This window comes from Gavia stellata, chromosome 20 (assembly GCF_030936135.1).
Source record: "Gavia stellata isolate bGavSte3 chromosome 20, bGavSte3.hap2, whole genome shotgun sequence".
Classification (NCBI taxonomy): domain Eukaryota; kingdom Metazoa; phylum Chordata; class Aves; order Gaviiformes; family Gaviidae; genus Gavia; species Gavia stellata.
The window spans coordinates 7,264,755-7,284,181 of record NC_082613.1 but is presented as its reverse complement, the minus strand read 5'-3'; the positions used below and the strand labels follow the sequence as shown (position 1 = coordinate 7,284,181).

At 41.7% G+C, this 19,427-nt stretch overlaps 1 protein-coding gene across 1 annotated transcript; it reads right to left on the bottom strand.

Moving 5' to 3' along the window:
* Positions 1-2,659: 2,659 nt before the first annotated feature.
* Positions 2,660-8,185, bottom strand: CBLN4 (cerebellin 4 precursor). Its single transcript, XM_059827262.1, has 3 exons — positions 7,910-8,185; positions 5,997-6,113; positions 2,660-3,172 (listed from the first exon to the last, which is right to left on the bottom strand). The coding sequence occupies exons 1-3, from the start codon at positions 8,183-8,185 to the stop codon at positions 2,975-2,977; spliced, it is 591 nt and encodes a 196-aa protein (XP_059683245.1). The 3' UTR covers positions 2,660-2,974.
* Positions 8,186-19,427: the final 11,242 nt, after the last annotated feature.

The following is a 19,427-nucleotide window of genomic DNA, read 5'->3' as shown; positions in this document are numbered from 1 at the left end:
CACGGGAAGACAGAAGGAAAAGGAATGAGAAAAGAGAGAGAGAGAAGAAAAATGGTAGTTTCCAGACCCAGCTGCATCTAGGCTAGGTGTTCTTATCTCTTCTGGGAGAAACTCCTACTGACACAACTGAACTGTGGGACAGTACAATGAAAATGAGCTCAAGATCTGGAAAGCAGCTCAAATTGTAGTCTAAAAACCATCGTTTGTTCTTATTTAAATGTTTAAATGTGAGCTAAGAGAACTGCCCACCTCCAGAGGCCACTTCTGAGTGGAGTCAGTGCTCAGCGTTGTGTGAAGATAACACAACCTGGTTTACAGTGACTTCTCTGAAACTTTATTTTTCCTTTAACTAACAAAATAATTAGCTAGTAATTCTGATTTTACAGGCTGAGGAGAAAAACTTAGGACATTTCCATCAAAACGTATCTCCTTAGTTGAATAACTTCCTAGACGCTCTAGTTAAAGTTTAAATAACTGTTAATGACTCTGAAGCAATCAGAAATGTTTTGCCAAGGGGAAATCAACAGTATATTAAGATAGTTCAGTATTATTGCTGAATGCTAAAGGCAGCTTTTAAAGATCATATGTTTTCGAACTAAAGAAGTTAGATACATTTGACCATTCTGAAAAGTATACTGACACCTTCAACGCCATTTTTCTTCTGTCTGTGTAGGAACAATGTTTCCTTTACATTACCTATACATCAATGGGTAAGGTGAGCTTTCAGATTTTACCAATTTTATACAAAATACTGATACTCTCCTCTGAAATAAGCTCTTAGGACAAATAACCTTTTTATAATATCATGCATACTATGTGCTGCAATCCCAGGGGTTTTTAGATATGCATAGTTATTTTTTTATATATATATACACATTTTTGGGGTAGGGTGGTGATACATTTTGGTTAGTCAAAATAGAAAACTTTTTTATATTTTTCAGCGATGTAAATAATTTGTCTTCTTGCCATGTCTTTCCACTTCCTCCCAAACTGCAGTGTTCTGTACAGAAACGATTTTGTGTCTAACAAATGACCTCTTCATCTGACTTATCTCATAGGGGTGCAAATGTACCCACCTGTACTCCCAAAATGCCCCCCAAAATCCTGTATGTTGGGTCCAGAAAAATAAGGAATTTGTGCACAATTCCATGCCACTGATTCCCTGACATTTTTATCAGGAGCATCAACCAGCCATGCATGAGACTTTAAATCAGTGAAATACTCCATTTACAGCAGTCAGAGCCATATGATACACTGCACTTGACTAACAAGCGAAGAAATTGGAAACAGATGACCTAAAACAGCAAATCCAAGCCTAAACTGGCTTTTAGAGAAGGTCCCAGATTGCTGGATATGCTTCCACCCAGAGACATACTCAAGTATATAGTATTTTTTAATTTAGAACCATATCCTTCATGATATGCAAGGCACAAATATCCATTGAATTCAGTGTATGTTTTGGGCAGGAGGGATGAAGATTTCACTAGCAGTTCATGTGAAAATCACTTTTCATTGATATTCAATTTGATGGCACTGGAGTTTAATGCTGATGGCAAAACCTAAAGCACAGGTCTCATGCAAAATCGTTTGGAATCAATGTGATTCTTAACACTAACTTCAGTGAAGCCAGGATTTCTGCCCAAATGTGTTTTTTAAATAAAATGCATAGGTTATTTCTAAATCATTCTGATTACTTCTAGGATTTGGCCAGACTAAACTATGACAGTTTGCCCTGCCTCCCAGGACAGTTTCTGCGAATCCCAAAAGCTTACATTTTGCATATAATTATTACATCCTATAAAAAAATAGCATGAAGTGACTTTGAAAATCCAAAGGTCAAAAATTCAGCTAACATATATTAATCTTTATTATGTAACAATGGTATAATAAATAAGTTTATGAATTCATGTGACCTGTACAAAAAGCCAAAAAGATATTGCACCAAGTTAGGTACCAGCTATTTGGATTTAATATTTGTTAAACATATGATCTAAAATTATATACAGTTGTGGAGTTAAGGCAAAACCAGATGATACCTTTAACACAACAGAAGGTTTGAAAAATAGACATAATTACAAACAAGGGGATCTCATCTCCAGCTAATGAAGTGGTTGTGTCTAAGGAAGGAATCCCTTAGGTTTTTGGCAAAGCAGTTATTATCAATCATGTTAATTAAAATTGAAGAACAAGTGTGAGATTTCCTGCAGGGCAAAACTGTTTTGCAAAGTTGTGCCTGAATTATCACCTTTAACCCTGGTAAGAATATTTTTCTTAACGGTTATAATCTGCTCTTCTTTTTACAAAACAGCACATGGAAAAGAGGAATACCTTACATATCCAACTAAAATACAACCATAACCTCTTAGCTTTATGTAGGCTAGACTTGATTGTGACTGGTGACAGAGCATAAATATATGGGTGAACCATCCAACACACTACACGCAGAGGAGAATTAAAGTCAACCACTTATCAATAATAATTACCTTTCTCAAGACAATGGAATAGTTCATGTCAGTTAAGTCCCAATGACAAAAACACGTATGACCAATATATCAATATACAGTTCTTTGGCAGCAACACACTAATTCTTGATTGAAGTCTGAACTCAAACTCTCCTAAATTATAGACCTGGTTGCCAGTCTTTTCATCATTAAAGAGAATCCACTTCTCCCATGAATCCAATAAGTCCAGTAAATGAAATCTGAATAAATCTTGCAGGCAGCTTTAGACTGTAACATTAAGCATAGCTATTTATTGTCTGCTTTAGTCTCAATCCAAATATATTGTATTTAAACACACAAAATTCTGTGAAACTTCTGAGTAGTTCAGATGGGGCCAAAATCCATAAAGAGAATCCATATTCACCCATGAAAAACCAATAAAGAAACATCAATCCCATGATGATAAAATGATCTTCATGTAACAGAGGCAATGATGAGTCCACACCTGGATGAATGTCACAGGAAAATTGACTTTACAGGGGAAAGACCAGAAAGCCAGAAAACGTAGAATACTGCCATCCACCGACCAGATTACCTTTCTCCAATTTCAGGTAAACCTTATCCTCCTTGTCTAGATAGAGCAGGACTCCATTAGTGGCAGCTTCACGTGTGACGTCCTTGTCCCCAGCAAAAGCAGAAATCACTGGCTTTCCGTTTAGCATCAAATTAACCTAAAAGAGAAAAACCACTGAAAAGCTCTAATTAACAGAAAAACGTCAAGAACTATCACTGAATATTAACTACAATGTAAAAGGTCTGCTAAGGTCCCAATCTTCACTGCTTTTTTTTGTTTGTTTGTTTTCAACTAATAATTACATTTATTTGGAGTGTACAAGCACATTCATGTTTCATGGTCTTCACCTGCAGCTGAGTGAAGTCGGTGGGACACTGTCCTCTGCGTGCCATGGGCCGGGCTCAGTCGGTGTGAAAGCTAATGCGACATTGCTTTCATCTCTTGCTTGGGCACATTAATTGTTGTAACTCTCTGGTAACATGGAACTGTGAGCTGTTACCTCAGTTTCTTTCACTTTGCCTACCTCACGGGTTATTTAGACACACACTAGCAAACAAGACATTTTCAAGAAACTTAGGCACCCAGAGATGCAATGTAGGCACTGAACGGGATGTCAAAGGTACCGCAGCAGGCTGGGAGCTTACACTTCACTGAGAGCAAAATCTATGTCCCTTCCATTACTGACGGCAGCTTAGTTTTAAAGTCTAGAGCAGACCTTTAGCTTTATGAACCACTGCACTGTGTTTTGGTACTGCATCCATTTTTCTATAAAACACTTCTGAAAGTCAGCACAGCCTCTGCTCTGAAAGCAACATCACACAGACACTGTGTAAATAAAGATGGGCAGGGACTGGGGGAATGGACAGATCCAGGCATTTTTCATTTCCCCAATGGCAAACTATTAGCTTTCTTCTGCTTTTTCTTTTTAAGTGGCTATAATGCAGTCACAGAGGGGTGAATTATGAAATGCTTATTCATATCAAGTATGCTGGCCTTGCATATGCTCCCATTAATTTTAATGGGAGTCGCCACGGAATAAATTAGTGCTCAGCATAAGTCAGGGCAGCAGAATCTCGCCCTGATTTGGGATTCGCCTATCTGGGAAATCCACTTAATCAGATGTCCCCAGGGAACCAATTTCAGTTTAATGATATTTAATGGCACTAACAGATGTTCCAGGGGCATAGTAATATCACTTATGTAGGAAGCCTTCAGGTGATTTAGTGGTGTTTAAGTCTCCATGTGGCTGAGACTCAAGCTGGTTTGCTCCGCTGCAATGGCTTTTGGTCCACACCCCTAGTTATCACACATGCAAAAAGAGGGCATCAAGAGTTTACTCACTGCTTGGGTTTGGTTTATCTCACTGCTTCTGTACCATCTCTCTAGGTCAGGTGCCCCTGCAGATCATCTTACAGCTATTCTGATCACAGCAGAAGACACATCACAGGTTTGCACCGGATGGTCTCACATTAACTATGCCTAAATGGAGCCAACAAAACCCATCCATCACTTTAGAAACTCCTGATCTATGAAAGATTTCAGGACGTGTCACAGGTTGTAACATTCCCTGTCACGAGCCCCAGACTCCCAGGTTTGAGTACCTGGTATGCGAGACACCAAAGTCTGCACTGGGCTTCCAGAATCCAAGCCTTAACATCTTTCTTGGCAATATGTATTTTAAATCCAATGAAGCTGGCTGACATACAGTTACTCTAGGCCATTTCAACCTTCAGCATTTAAGACAGTGAAAGGAACAAAGTTTGAGCATATTATGTAGCTTATAAGCTCATTATAGAGATTTTCATGAGGTCAATATTTCATTTAAGACTTTTGTTATTGACCTGAATGGAACCATGATTTCATGTTGTAAACTGAAAGCAAATTTCACCAGGGATGTGAACATGTCTTGCACCGGCTTTCTCTGCCATCACTACCATTTACACTTTTCTCAGGAGCTCTACTGGCAACCCAAAGCCAGAGTTGCCACAAAGAAATGGCTGATCAGTCCTGCAGAAATCCATTTCATCTCAGCCTTGTACACTGAAAACCATATTTAGGAGCAAGACAGATCAGGGGAAAAGCATCAGATACTTCTATGAATCTGGTGGTCTCATGGGTGGAAACAAGGGAAGCCACAGATGTTATTCCAGATGTAGAAAGCCAGTATGCATGTCACAGAAATTGCATGACCTGGCATGAGGATTAGGGAATGTACTTTAAGGAATTTACTGTTGGCTCAGCAAGGGGATGTTCAGGAACTTAGAGGCTTTTCCTCTAAGCTAGTACATACTTGTATTTAATTAGGTAGTTCAGCTGCTATTAAGCTACAGAAGAAAGTACAGAATCATTCCTTTTTTTTAATATATGACACTTCTTTTTTGTATTATATGGTGGAAAAAAGTTTAAACTGCTATAAAAGTTCCCTAGAAGACACCCCTGTAGAGGTATAACATTTTGGTGTAGTTACAGAACAAGTAGACCACCTTAGCTAACCTTGGTCCACAGCAGACTGGTGTCATAAAAAGATACCTGACATCATGAGCTGTCAGCCAGGTCACAAAATGTTACAAAAATGATCAAATCTGGTACGTATCCCCAGAAGTCCTGTGTTCAAGACAGTGATTTTGACCTGTAGCAAAATATGACTCTTCAATAGTATTTATGCATTTAAGTGAAATTTAGAGCTCTGTCTTACTCTAGGATGATTCATTCTACTTAATACTTTATATCACCCCAGATATTCAGTTCTCATGGTATAGAAGTGAAACCAGGGCAAATTATCTGCGGGGAGGGTCCTGGCTTGTTACAGCTGTTCAGTTTATATGTATTCACTCTAATGCTAGGAACTCTACATCACAAATTGCTTTAAACTAAGCTAGTTTTCCTTCAAAGTGTGTTAAATACTCTTGCGTTCAGTCAAGTTCCTATTCTAAACAAACAATTTAAGTAAAAGATTTTATAATCATACTTGATCAACGTACCTGAATTGTTTGACTCTGATAGACTTTAATTACGTGAAAACTGAAACTGTAAATTCCTTTTCTTGGTGCTACAAAGACAGACTCCAACGTGAAAAAATTGCCCACATTTACTAGGATCTACAAACGAAAAATATAGCATGGGAATTAGTACAGGTATTCAGTGTAATAAAAAATACAGGCTATTAACTTTAGAAAACAGTCACCCATGGAAAATTTTTTATCTAGATCTATGCTGTTTTATTCATTGTTCTCTCAATTAAGTTGGACTATTACTCATAAAACGGCTATTTGGTTATATTTATAGTACAACTTTACTATAAATAAACTAGGGTGGAAAATATTTCTTACTTTGCTACTGTATCATACCTACAAGACCTTTCTTTTATACGTGTTTAGAGATTAAGAAAAGGCGTTTTTGTTTATCACTCCCCCAAAATGACATCAAAACACTAATTCAGAGAGTGGCATACTGCTTTTGGCTAAAAAGCAATGGTCAGGTCAACACCATCTTCCTGAAAGACACAGGCTGTGAGGGAAGATGTACATAAATGATAATAATTCATTCACCAGTTTCTAGTCAGACTGAGTTACTGGAATACCTGGCATATCTGAGCAAAAACTGTCTGGGAGCCTTTGCTGCTTTATTTGTTTCTGTAAGCACTAATAATAATTTGGGTTTGATTAAACAGAGACAAGTAGCAGAGGGGAACGTATTCAATGAGTGCATCGTCCATATGCTAAATATCTTCTTTAATGACTACATTTTTCTTTCTTTCCACTTAGCTATGCTTTATTTTTAATTGATATTTTCAGGCTCCTTTATGCCAGGCGCAGCCCTAGAAAGCCACTAGAAATGTCCGTGAAGTTAGGGTAGTTTACATTGCTAGCATTAAGCTACGTGACATATCTGGCTTCAGTTGTCACGACAATTTATTGTTCATTATAATATGGTATAGGGAGCAAAATAACTATGGGTCTCAATTACCTTGGACTTGCCCTAGGACAGGAGCTGCTCTATGGAACGTGCGCTGGCATCTCTACGTTAATATTAGTGACCGAGATGAGAGGGGCTGTACTACGAACCCGAGATTGTTACAGAGAAGTTAAATGATTTTTCCTTAAATTCGTCCTTCTTTCCCCTCTCCAAGGCTGCGCAAGCCGTCTAAAATCTTCGTAGGCTGCTTGCACCTGAGAAAACCCTCTCCCCAAGCCTCCCGGGGCCACGTCCCCGCCCGGCGCTCAGCCCAGCTGCCGCTCGGGGGCTCGCCCGGCCCCGGCTGCTGCCCCCGCCTCTCCCGGTGCCCGCGCCCGCGGCGCAGACGCGCGGAGGCCGCTCGGGGACCCGCCGCTGGGCCCCGCCGCACCCTAATAACTTACTCGCAGCCATTCACCGCGGGGGCTGGCGAGGCCGGAGCATGCGGCCCCCGGGGAGCTGTGCGGAGGGCCGGGCAGCGCACGGCCCCCGCGGCCCCGACGGCGGCTGCCCCGCACGGGCGGCCGCCCCCGCCGCGCCCCGCTCCGCTCCGCGCCCCGCTCCGCTCCGCGCCGCTCTCTCCCGCCGTCGGCCCCATCCCCGGGGGGCAAGTGGGAAACTACGGCGGGGCGTGCCATGCCCTCCGCGGGGGCGGCTGGCCCCGGCTCCCCCCGAGCCTCCGGCTGCGAGCTGCCCGGCCCCGCCGTTTCTCCCGCGTTGGGGTGCGGGGGCTCCGCGGGCGCTCCCCGCAGGCAGCCGCCCCCTGCACCCCCACTTCTTGCCAGAATTGAGGAAATGGGCGAAGTGGGGGCGCGGGGGGGGCCCCCGCGGGGCGAGCGGGCGGCGGCACCTGTTGATCGCGCCCGGCCGCGTCCCGGCGGGGGGCACGGGCACCCCGGCCCCGCGGGGACCCCCCCCGGCCCCGCCGCCCGCCGCTTACCTGGTCGAAGTAGATGATGCGCGTCTTGTTGCTCATCTCGGAGGGCTCGTGGTTGGTGCTCCTCACGGCCGAGAAGGCGACCTTGGAGTTGGCCGCCCGCACGGAGATGCCCAGCGGGGAGGAGGACGAGCCCTTGGCGTCGGTGGCCGGGTTGGAGTCGCAGACCACCAGGCACTTGCCCTCCAGGACGATGGGCTCCGTGTCGTTCTGCGCCCGCGCCGCGGGGCCGCCCAGCGCCAGGGCCAGCAGGACGGCGGGCAGCAGCCGCCAGCCCATGGTCGGCACCCGCGGCCGCCCGCGCCGCCGCTCCGCGCCCCGCTCCGGCCACCGCGCCGCGCACCAGCGGGAGGCACCGCCGGCAGCAGCGGCAGCCGCTCCCCCCGCACACACACGCACAGACACACGCGCGCACACACAGACACGCACACCCGCACACACACCCGCACCTCCCGGCAGCGCCGCGCTGAAAGTCTTCTTTCCTCCGGCTTCTTCCCTCTGTCTCCTTCTTCTCCTTTTTCCTCTCCTTCTTCTCTTCTCCTCCTCCTCCCCCCCCCCCCCCCCCGCCACCACTTTGTGCCTTTTTTTTTTTTCCCTTTCTTTCTTTCCCCGGGTCCTTTCGCGAGCTCTTTAAAACACACCACAAAAAGCTGCTGAACAAAATAAACACTTTCCGGTGCCCCCTTTTCTCCCCTCTCTCCACATCAAAAAAGAGAGTGAGAAGGAGGGGGCGGGGGTGGGAAAAAAAAAGCCCTCCGGTGAATTATTGATGAGAGAGAGGAGAAGAGAGAGGTCATGAAGAAATAAAACCGTTTGACGTTGCCATGATTGCCGCTGCCGGCTCTCTCCCCTTCGAGCTGGAGATCCAGGATGCTCTGAGTGGTGGAGTGGAGAGGTGGTAGTTTACCCCAAAGCTGCCAGATCCTGTGTCTGATATCACTGCCGGGGTGCTGCAGACTCCACTTCTCTCTCTCTTCCCCCCCACCCCCACCACAACTCCCCCCAAAGAGTTATGTCATAACAAACCTGCCCAGCGCTCACCTAGCTGGGCAGATACGACGCTTCATTACTCAAGACCCTCCTCTTGGAATTGCCCGCTACGCAGACACACACACACTTGTCTTCCAAGGCAACTTTTCAAGGAGCTACAAAGCCGAAGGGAAAGCAACAAAACATTGCAACGTCTCCTGTTTTCAAAAGGAGGAGGGGGAAAGAACTGCAGCCTGGTTGAAAGGCAGCATCTGAACCTGGAGGAGTCTCCCAGGGCACAGCCCTCCTGTGCATGTATTTGCGGCTTGCATTTGGGCATGGCACCCCGACCCCGTGCACGCTGCCGTTGATTCCCAGGAGGGAAGCAACCCTCCTCAAAGCCAATCACTCAGACACTTAGATCACTGATAGGACTTTACTGACCGCTCTTTGAGGATTAATGTTGCCAGGTACCACCTCACGGTGCTGCCAAACGGCAGCTTCTGGTAATGATTTGATTAGACACCTCTGTCTAGTATTAGTTTCTTTTTTTGATGTGTGCTGTAAGGATTGGAAGACTGAGCAGGTACCTTAGCTTAGTACTCCCACGTATTTCAAGATTATTAAAAATGTGACTGGTTTGGTGCTGCTGATGGCTTCTAGAGAAGCGCTTTCCTGCATCACCTTGTCCCATTTGAAATAGTCTCATGGTGAAATCTAAACCCTCTTCAGGGACTGGCAGAAATGATACAGTGCTCCCAGAAGCAGAATTGGCTAAACAGATTTCCATCCAAACCAACAAAAAGTGCCAACAGTTTGTAAGAAATTGAGCATATGATTTTTAGATAGATACCTTTCAATACAACAAGTATTTTCCTGCCTACAACAGCTTTGCAACAAATACATCCCATGTCAACCATTAACCACCAGCAGCCTTCGATCACTTCTTGCCCAGAGGCACGTCTATGTGGGTGCAGCTTTTCTACCTTCCAAACCCAGCTGGGAAAGGTGCTGATCTGTTTTGGAGCTGTGAATGCCAGCACAATTTGCTGCCTCCCGTTGTGTAGAGGAAGAGGCTCGGGATACAGAGAGCTCACACAGTGCCTCAGCTCCATACGCTAACAAATGCTGGCCATCGATGTGGACACTAACAGACAAAAGAAATTAAAGAAGCAACAGGAAACTAAGAGGAGGAATAAAAAGCACCGAAACCCACTCTCGACTGAACACCAAGGCTTTCTGCAGGCAAATGTGAGCTGGGACTGTTTTTCAGTTGCTGTGGAGAACTGAGGGTGAAGCATTAAGTCTGCAGAACTCAGCAAAGTCTTTGAGAAGCCATAAAGCAGCCAAAAGTCCTCTTAGCTAGCAACAATTACCATACCCTCTAAAATCCAGAAAGCCAGGCTCAAATTTTAACCAATCCTATTGGTCAGACAAGAGGTAAAAAGAAATTCTACTGTTGTCTAGGAATGCATCAATATCCTCTTATTCAGTGACACCAACAAAGACGGGTAGAATAGTCAAGCTGAGAAGTACCACTTGCTGTAAACAAGGAAAAGCAACAAGAAATAAAGCAAATTCTTGCAGCACAACTTTGTCCCTTTTGTAGAAATTGGATCTGCAGATTAAAAGATTTATGCCAATGCATAGAACACCTGTCTGGAGGACTCTTGCAAAACAAAGCTGTATGAAAACAGGAAAAAAATTTGTACAATAGTGTTTTGTAAATAAATACAAATATATAAACAATTCCACACTATTTCAACATCTTGTGCTTAAAAACTCTTCTGTACCTCATGCTGCTGAGTAGCATTTTAACACCACACAAATAACAGCAAATATATTTATAACGTACACAAATTTCGATTGAAATTTGAAACTGCTGACAATTTTGAAAGCTCAATCATTTGTCAGAGATTACAAACTTTACAATCATTTCAGACAAGTTGTTCTAAGTTTATTTTGTTGTGGACAATGACATCAACTGTCTCTATAGTGTGGAAAAAAAATGGAAAAACAAGAAAATAGCCAAAACTCAGATGAAGAAACTGAATAAAAGGAAAGTAACATCAAAAACTCAGCTGATCAGCAAGACAAGGTATAAGATGAATGATTTTTCAAAAGCTGACTCTATTTCCTTGTCTGCAGGTGAAGGCACCTGCTAAGTCTGGCCTGGCAACACTGTTTTCCCGTTCCACTTCTCACGTGAATATCTAAGGACCTGTTTTGCACAGAGCAGACACAGAAGTGCAGACAAGGTCAGGATGAGAAGTACTTTTCACTCTTGGGCTTGTCTCCCAGAGTTGTGCATACATTTCTGTGCATGCAGGTTACTTTAGCTGTGTGAACAAATTAGTAAGCAAGTATGCAGCTAACCAGTTACAGCCACTTGTGAACACAGGTACTTCATTTCAGAGCTCAGTTGCGATAAAGTTAAATGCAAGTTAAGAACGAATTTGCACACATATTTGGCATGCAGTTATAAATCTTCTTTTGAGAGCACTGTCTGCAAAAGCTATGTGCTCCTCATCTCATACAATCTATTCTGGAAAAATCAAAAAATATAACAAAAATTCTCTTAGAAGAATTCTCATCACCTATGAAAGGAGACTGAAGTAGACTGTCCTGCAGCATGTATTACATTTTCAGAAATGCCAAAAATATCCAAAAATATTTTGGCAGATGGCATAAATTTTTACTTTAGTGGTAGTCTAATCTGAAAGAAGTCCAATTAAATGAGGCTGCTAATAAAGATAACATGCAGAAGGGAGCAGATTCTGCCCCTGTATTTTGCCTCCATTTATGCTGGGCACATGCTCGTAGTGGTTCTGGTCTGAAACTCCTATTTTATTTTCTGAAACTCCTATTTTATTTGAAAGACCTTTTGAATTGCGGTGTTGGAGAGGGGAAAATCTCAGACACTAGGGCTCCTATTCCTGTCTTGGTGCCTTTGAGTTAGGACACTTTTTCTTATTTACAAGAGAGTATGGACAAACCCTTTTCATCATTTTCTTTTCCGTGTCTAAAACATATTCTACTGACTCTGATGTGTTTCTGGCATGATTAGAGCTCAGTAAAATTAGCAGCCTTTATGGAGTTGAAGGAACGGGGCCGAGCAGAGGCTGTACAGCAGCGCTGGCCCTTGTCTGCAGCAGCTGGCACACACCGGAGGACGGCGGAGCTCCCTCCCTTGTGGAAACCAGCAGCAGCTCAATCAGAAATTTTACTCCATGCTTGGAACTGGAAGGCACTATGTTTTAGTAGTGTTTTCCCTGAAGGGTAACCGGTATTGAGATTTCAGATGACATTTATTAACAATATGAATTCAAGAGATGAATAAGACTAGTAAAACTTTTCCTTAGCAATAAGCCATTTTCAGGATAGGGAGAAGGCAGCAGAATAATGGGAAAAGCAAAATTCGACACAGCTATCACGGTTTAACAGCCAAGTCCTACAAGCTCAGAGGAAATCCTGATAAATTTCCTCTGCTCTGGGAAAAGGAAAGCAAAAGAGAGGCCGTCTGGAAAATGTATTTTAAGGGGGGGGAAGCGCTGAACTGAAAAGAAAAATTGAATTCTTCCTGGAAATAAAATTAATACAATCTACAATAAAGTTATCATTCTCAGACATTCAAAAGTAAAGCATCACACTCAACGATGCTGTAGATAAAGTCTTTTTTTGACCGCTCAGACATGGCACCCCATCACAACTCAGAGTAATGGTGGCAGTTAAAGTAAATTCTTGGAGGCGATGGATCAAACCCTTAAATGGAGACCAGAGCCTGCTAGCAGTAATTTCCAAGCTGGGCTGCTACTGCTGATCCTGCAACCAGTTGCATGAAGAGGGCAGGGTCTGTTCTTGGCCAGGGGAAGCCCACGCATCGACCAGCGTGCAGCTGCTGGCACGGCCATGAACTTTGTTCACATGACACACCCAGAGAGATTGGATCTATAAATAATATACATAATCCAGCCTCAAATCCACACCTAAGTAAACAGACTGTAGAGCCCCCGTCACCAAAACACCTGAAGCATACCATGAAATACCTCCTCCTTTTTTTCCCACCCACGCAGCGGGAAGAGAGTTTAAAGGTTATTAGTAACAGGGTGGGTGAGCTGGGTTTTAATCGCTGAACAAAATGAGGGAAGTTTTCTGGGGCTGCTGTGGGAAAGACAAGTTGAAAAGTGAAGTCTGCATTTAATTCATAAGCAGCAAGGTTAATGATCGTTCTTATTTTATCCGACAAAGAATTTCTTAGTATTGATCCAGCTCCCTCTAACAGGGATATTTTTTTTCTTCCTTTGAAAGAAAAATGAGTAAAATAAATAGCAACAATGCCTAAGAACGGAAATTCAGTTAGATTAAACTCACTGGTTTTTTTCCCTTTCTGGACACATACTGTGAAAACCTAAAACCATCTCCAGTTGGAAGTATTTTGCCTTTTTACAAGGAACTTTCTGCATTGAGGCAGGTGCTAGGCATTTTTCTGACAAAAGGAAGAGCCACAGGGAGAATAAGGAGAAAATACCATGTTTACATTTACATTTTCTTTTACCTCTTGGCTTGTAAACCTGCATTAAATACAATTTCTGTATCAATATTGCATGATACCTTTCAAATCTCTTTGGAAAAAACCATCTTGCTTTGTATAATTAGTCATTTGCCTTACAAAAGGGAGAAATAATCTGCCTCAGACTTCCTCTCCTGCTTTTGAGCTTCTTGCTTGTGTCTAGAGGCCTTATGAATTCTTCTAACCCTTCAGTAACAGGAGCCCTCCTTCCTCTCCATTTCTTTTTTCTTTATCCTAATTACATTTCCCTTCTGTCAAGCTGAGCGTTCTGTTTGCTGAATGTGTAGCACAGTTTTGTAGTGAGCTGGCTGAGCACCCATCAGCCTCCTCCTAGGATTAAACCCCAGCTCCGGTGCTGCTCTGCTTGGCTTTTTGCTGAGCTCATCCTAATGAGGACGCGCAAGGTGAACCGGTGCGGGAGCGGTGGGGGGACGGGGGGCAGAAAGGCTGAAATTAAAGGCAGGATACCGATGGCGAGTCAAACCTGTGTTTACAGAGCTCAGCGGTCAGACTTTTTACCATCTTTTGACATTCTTTCAGGCTAAATATTGTATTTCCTGAGTTGGCTGTCGTCTCCATCTGGCTGTTGGCTCCCGTACAGACTAACTTGTCTTTTGGACAGCTGGCCCTGTGGCTCTCAGCTAGTTACACAGTTTGTTGGCCGAATCCAAAACGAATTCACCTGGCTAATGAGCTTAATGGTTCTTAAGAAGATACTGTAAATATTTTATAAAGTAAATTTCACTTCATTTATTTAGGCATAAAAAGTAAAGAGGTCCTATAGGAATATAATAAAATCTTCAGCCATACATATGCATATGGCTGGAATGACTAAAATGAACAAAAGTTTTTGCTATTTAGTTCAGACAGATGCAGAATCAAGCCTACATTTTCCTTGCTTTATTTGAACCTAAAAGCCAAACTTGCTTGGCTTTTATAAGTAAGCTTTTTCTGTATGTGTGCCTATTTTTAATGTATCTCTCTTCATTCCTTTCCATCTTCAAATATTTTTTTAAACTTTCCAAAGTAGCAGAACAGAGAAACCAGTGAAAAACAATTGTCTACTTGTATTTGTTGCGCTTCTTTAATTTCCCTGCCACCCTGCTATAATAAATTTGTATTTTGATGGCCATGTTAGAAAACAGAAATTTAAAATTCTGTGTGAATTTTAGAAGTGATCAAGAAAATGAAGTCAGCAGGATGTCTGCATGCTGACAGCATTGGCATCTGACATCTTTATTCAGCATTTCTTGCACAGCCAAACCTTCTATTTGGCCAGTACTGCAAACCTGAGCACACTTCAGGCCCCAGCACAAAGTGCAATTCAGGGTTTGAAATGCTCATGGCCAGATTCTGCAACTCCTTACAGCAGCGTGTTTCCGCACTTACTCTTTGATGGATGTCTGGAAATATTCCACAGTTACACTGAGTCCAATAGACTTAGTCTGGATTTACATCAGTGTAAAACTGAGAGCAAAATTTGACCCTGTAGGTTCTTTTTACTCCTTCATAGATCCGAGGTAGGAGTCAATTGTTTGCAACATCAATAGCTCAGTAAATTTCATCATTAATCTTGTCTGGGCTATCCACAAATAGTTTAATATTTCTTGTGTTTATTTTTATTCATAATATTCCCAGTAAATATCTTTCTAATTTACATGTTTAACTCTTGTGAAAACAGGGCTTTGGTGGACTATGACCATAAAATCAACTTACATACATTAACTGCCTGTATAGGAGGTACTTGCAGCTATAGAACTTGTTATAAAGTAAATTTTAATTCTTGTTTCACGATTGCATTTCAGCTCATGTGTAGGAAAAAAATCCCAACCTGTTCTTTTCGTGTTTTCAACTAATTTACCTGATACATTTGTCCAATTTTATGAAATAAATAATTTTGTGAAGTGCTGTGCTGACCTATGCAATGGTCTTAGAATTTTCAATTGCATTTTAATGAGGCAAGAAGTGTGATTTTTGCCCAAATGGAATAAAGTCAGATGATACAGTCGGAAAAACAGAAAAATAGTCTTGCAGGAAAGTATTTCCCTTTTAACAGGAAGGAAGGGGAAGGAGCATGGTTTGTTACTTGCACGGCGCTTCAGAGCCCATTTCACTGAGCAAGGTGGTTACAGTGAACTCAGGATGGAGTTCAGAAAGACTTCAGCAGTCTGCTGGCAAACAATTTAGCTTAAACAGTTGAATAAATTTTGTGGATATAGTTTGCTAATTTGGTGTCAAGGAAACCACAGAAAAATTAGAACCTGAAGTGGTGTGATTCAGTGCATCTCCTTTGACATGAATTGAGGTACACAGATTACCTCCCCTCAGGAGAATTTGTCCAAGATAAATTTCTCACTGAGTGGTTTTCAAAGCAAGGGCCAATGAAAAACTAAAAATAGCGTGGCTGATGGAATAATTTGCATTGGAAGAAGTGTCTAAGACAGTGAATTAGTAGACTGTCCATTGGCTGTATTGCTTATTTGATATTTAAAGGGAGTGGACTGACTGGAAGACTTGCAACGATATTCGGGGAGGAAGCCACAGGGCTTCACATTAGGATTTTTAGTGCTATCTATTGAGATGTGCCAACAGAAGGAAAAAAGCTTATTTTTTTATATATCATAGGTTTCATTTTTTAACTTACCAACTTTCATTGCCTCCATTTGCTGCTCAGACTAGTTTCCAACCTCCTTGCAGCATGGGTAATCTCAGATGGTCCTGCTACATTCACACACTATTGGGAAACATATAAAAATCACAGTATGGCACCTTCAAGTAGCTGGATTCTCTCCTCTCATTTTAGAATAAATACCATAAAAGCAAATCCCCGAAGCTGAGCACAGACCTCCAAATCTCTAGAAACACATTGGCAACTGGGACAGAAATGTGCCATGGTGTTTTTTTTACTCCTTCTCCCCAGTATATGGCTTCCAACAACTATTCTCCGCTCCTCCAACAGTTTTTTTAACCTTTCTGCAGCAGTCAAGCTGCTTGCAGGGGCTGGTGTCGAGGCAAGTTGGGATGGCATAGGAGTGCAACAACCACAGAAGAGCTCAATATGGAGAGACCTAAATGAACAAAGCTGAGTAAATAAATTATTTCTTTAAAATTAATTACCCAAAGAAAACGTGTAAAGGAACAAATCTATTTGGGGATCAACCTCCAAAAGTGTACTTTCCACTTCAAAGAAAGAAATGGGTTTAGGCCAAATGAATCCCTTCTTTGAGAAAAGCAGAGAGGTTTGTTTTGTCTGCAGATGTTTTATGATTAAGTGCTAGCTAATTTTTGAAGAACAAACTTCCAAAGAAAAATCTTGAACATTTGTTTTGTTGTGGTAGTTTCAACATTTCCACTTTCCTTCCATTTCCTTTTATTTTTTCCTTTCTTTTTCATTTGTTTTGCTAGGGATCAGCAGGGCTAGAGGGAGAGGAGAAAATTTGATCCCAATTCTTCTGGAAATTTCCTCTAAAAATTTTACTTTCCAGAAATTATGCGACTTCGAATGTGCAAAAGAACCTCAAAGTGTCTAAATTTTACTTCAGACTTTCAGAGGCAGAACACAGTATCTCAAACCTTGTTTCTGCTGTTTTCCCAAAAGCACACATCTTTTAAAACCCATGTGCAATTTTCTTAACTTAATATTTTGGTTAATAGATCATTTGGATAGCAAATATTATAATCTCAATGTACATTTTCTTCTACAAATTGTGGGGCTAACTTAGGGAGTGCATATAATTTATGCAACTTAATTCTGCAAACTATCTGACATCAAGTGTCTATTCAGTTCTAATATTTGCAGTTCACAATTGGTAGTGGGTTAGAAAATGAGTAAATAAGTCTTTCAATCAGAGAAAGGAAATGATACTATGCAACTTACCCAGCTATTCAGGCAGCTTGAATAGTAGCTTGAATAGTCTTTTACTGTACCTGTGTCTCTTGGTTGCCTGCTTGAGGATTCAGGACCAAATTTCACTTTCTCTTTTATTTTTACCATTATCTAAAGTGGTCTGGAAGTAAAGCTTAATAGACAATTTTAGAAGAAAGGATGCTTAGTTTCGGTTTTTTTAATTTATCTCTGACATCATTAGTTGGTCTAATAATTTTCAGCTATAAGTTAGCAACTTATTTAGAGATAAAGTATGAGTAGCCTAACCTTTGTAGCAGGTGGCAATTGATTAATCTGGTTAAATATTGTGGTGATTTTTAATCAAAGCAAAGCAATGCAAGACTTTCTTCCAAGGTTTACTTGCCTCCAGCAAGCCTAATGTGTGCTTCTCCTGCATCTCTCTAAAATGGAATGCTAACAGAAAAGCGTTTTTCTCCTTGGTCAGGTATTTAAAACATAGTTTAAATGGTTTCACATTTGAGCTTTTTTGTGTATCCCTATAAATGTTTGAAACTGCTCTTGTCACAGAAATTAGGTGGCAAGAAAAATAGTGGGGATTACAATGTTTTGCTTTGGGTTTTTTTTGTTTGGTTTGTTTTTTGCAAGAGACAGCCTTACATAAGCAGTCATTCCCCAGGTGTTGATACTAGACTCCTCCAAATATGCCTGTTGAAGTATCATATACGGATAAGGACAAAAAATCCCCAAACCCTGAAGTTTGAATGAAATAATAAGATCATGTTAGAGACATCCTTATTTTTCAGCACTCTTAACCCTCTATAAAGCTTGACACCACATTTGCAGTGTTCCTCTGTGCTATGCATGCATCACTACTGCAGTACAGGAGCATTAAATTAATTTTTCCATCTTCCACCCTTCCATTTTTCCTTGATCGGAAAATTGTGCCAGCAGCATGAAGGGTAAAACACATTCCCTATGTGTCCTGCAATTCTTGTCCATTAATCCAAAAGGTAAATTCTCATAATTGCTCATGAATAGCACTTTTCACTGTTACTTGTAAGCGCCTGGGATACTTTACAAACCATGCTCACAGAAAGTATCCTGGAAAGCATGCATTTACCATCTAGGGCCAAACAAGACAATACCATTGAAGATGATCAGCCAGTGCATGGGAAACACACAGCACTGCAAGAGCTGGGTTAGAAGTCCTCCTTCAACTCCCCTCTAAACTTTCTAAGGAAAGCAAACTCATCCCAGAGGATCCCAACGTTGTATAATTAACCATATGCAATCTAGAACTCCTTATAGATGAACCGCAGCCACCTCTGGGATGGAAAAAGATCAAGTCTTTTAAAAGCAATTTTCCATTAAGTTTGAATAATTTCCTGGACATGTCACTGAGCAATTTTTAACCAGACTTTTCTGATTCTGTCCAAGCAAAGCTGTCAAGAACAATAAATATCTATTATCTGTCTTTGTGGTAGTGAATGTTTTAAAAAGATGCAGGGAAGAAAACAATGCATATATTTCACAGCTAAGGAATCAAGTCCATCAAACCCACCAATTTCTCTCCCTTGGCTGGTAGGTGTCTTTCCCAAGTGACAATCTGTTGCCATTTTTTTAATCCATTTTCTTAAGGAAATGAGGCTCCTGAGATCACATTTTGTCTTTCTTTTGTCCTCAGCTAATAACCTTTACAAATGTTAAACTCACCAACAAATTGTGAGATCTCCATCATCAGAGATACTCAAAACCACACTGGGCATGGTCTTGGGCACCTTGCTTTGGACTAGATGACTTCCAGAGGTGCCTTCTAGCCTCCACCATTCTGTGATTCTGTTAAAACTCCTTTTTTTTTTTTCCTCTCTCCAATGAAACTATCAAAATATGTAAAAGAAATACTAGGCAAAACACAAAGAAAATTAAACAAATATCCAAACAGTAAGTACATCTGAAGAGCTGATTGATAGTATTCAGTAATCACTCTGAGGTCAAAGTACTTGACAAGGGTGTCCTTCTCTGAGACTTCCATTCCAAAAATCATTTCTTAACATGCAGTGTCCTGCTTCCCGGCATTACGCCGATCCCAATCTATGGGATTTTCAGCTTTAAACATCGGCTGTCTTTCAGCAGGT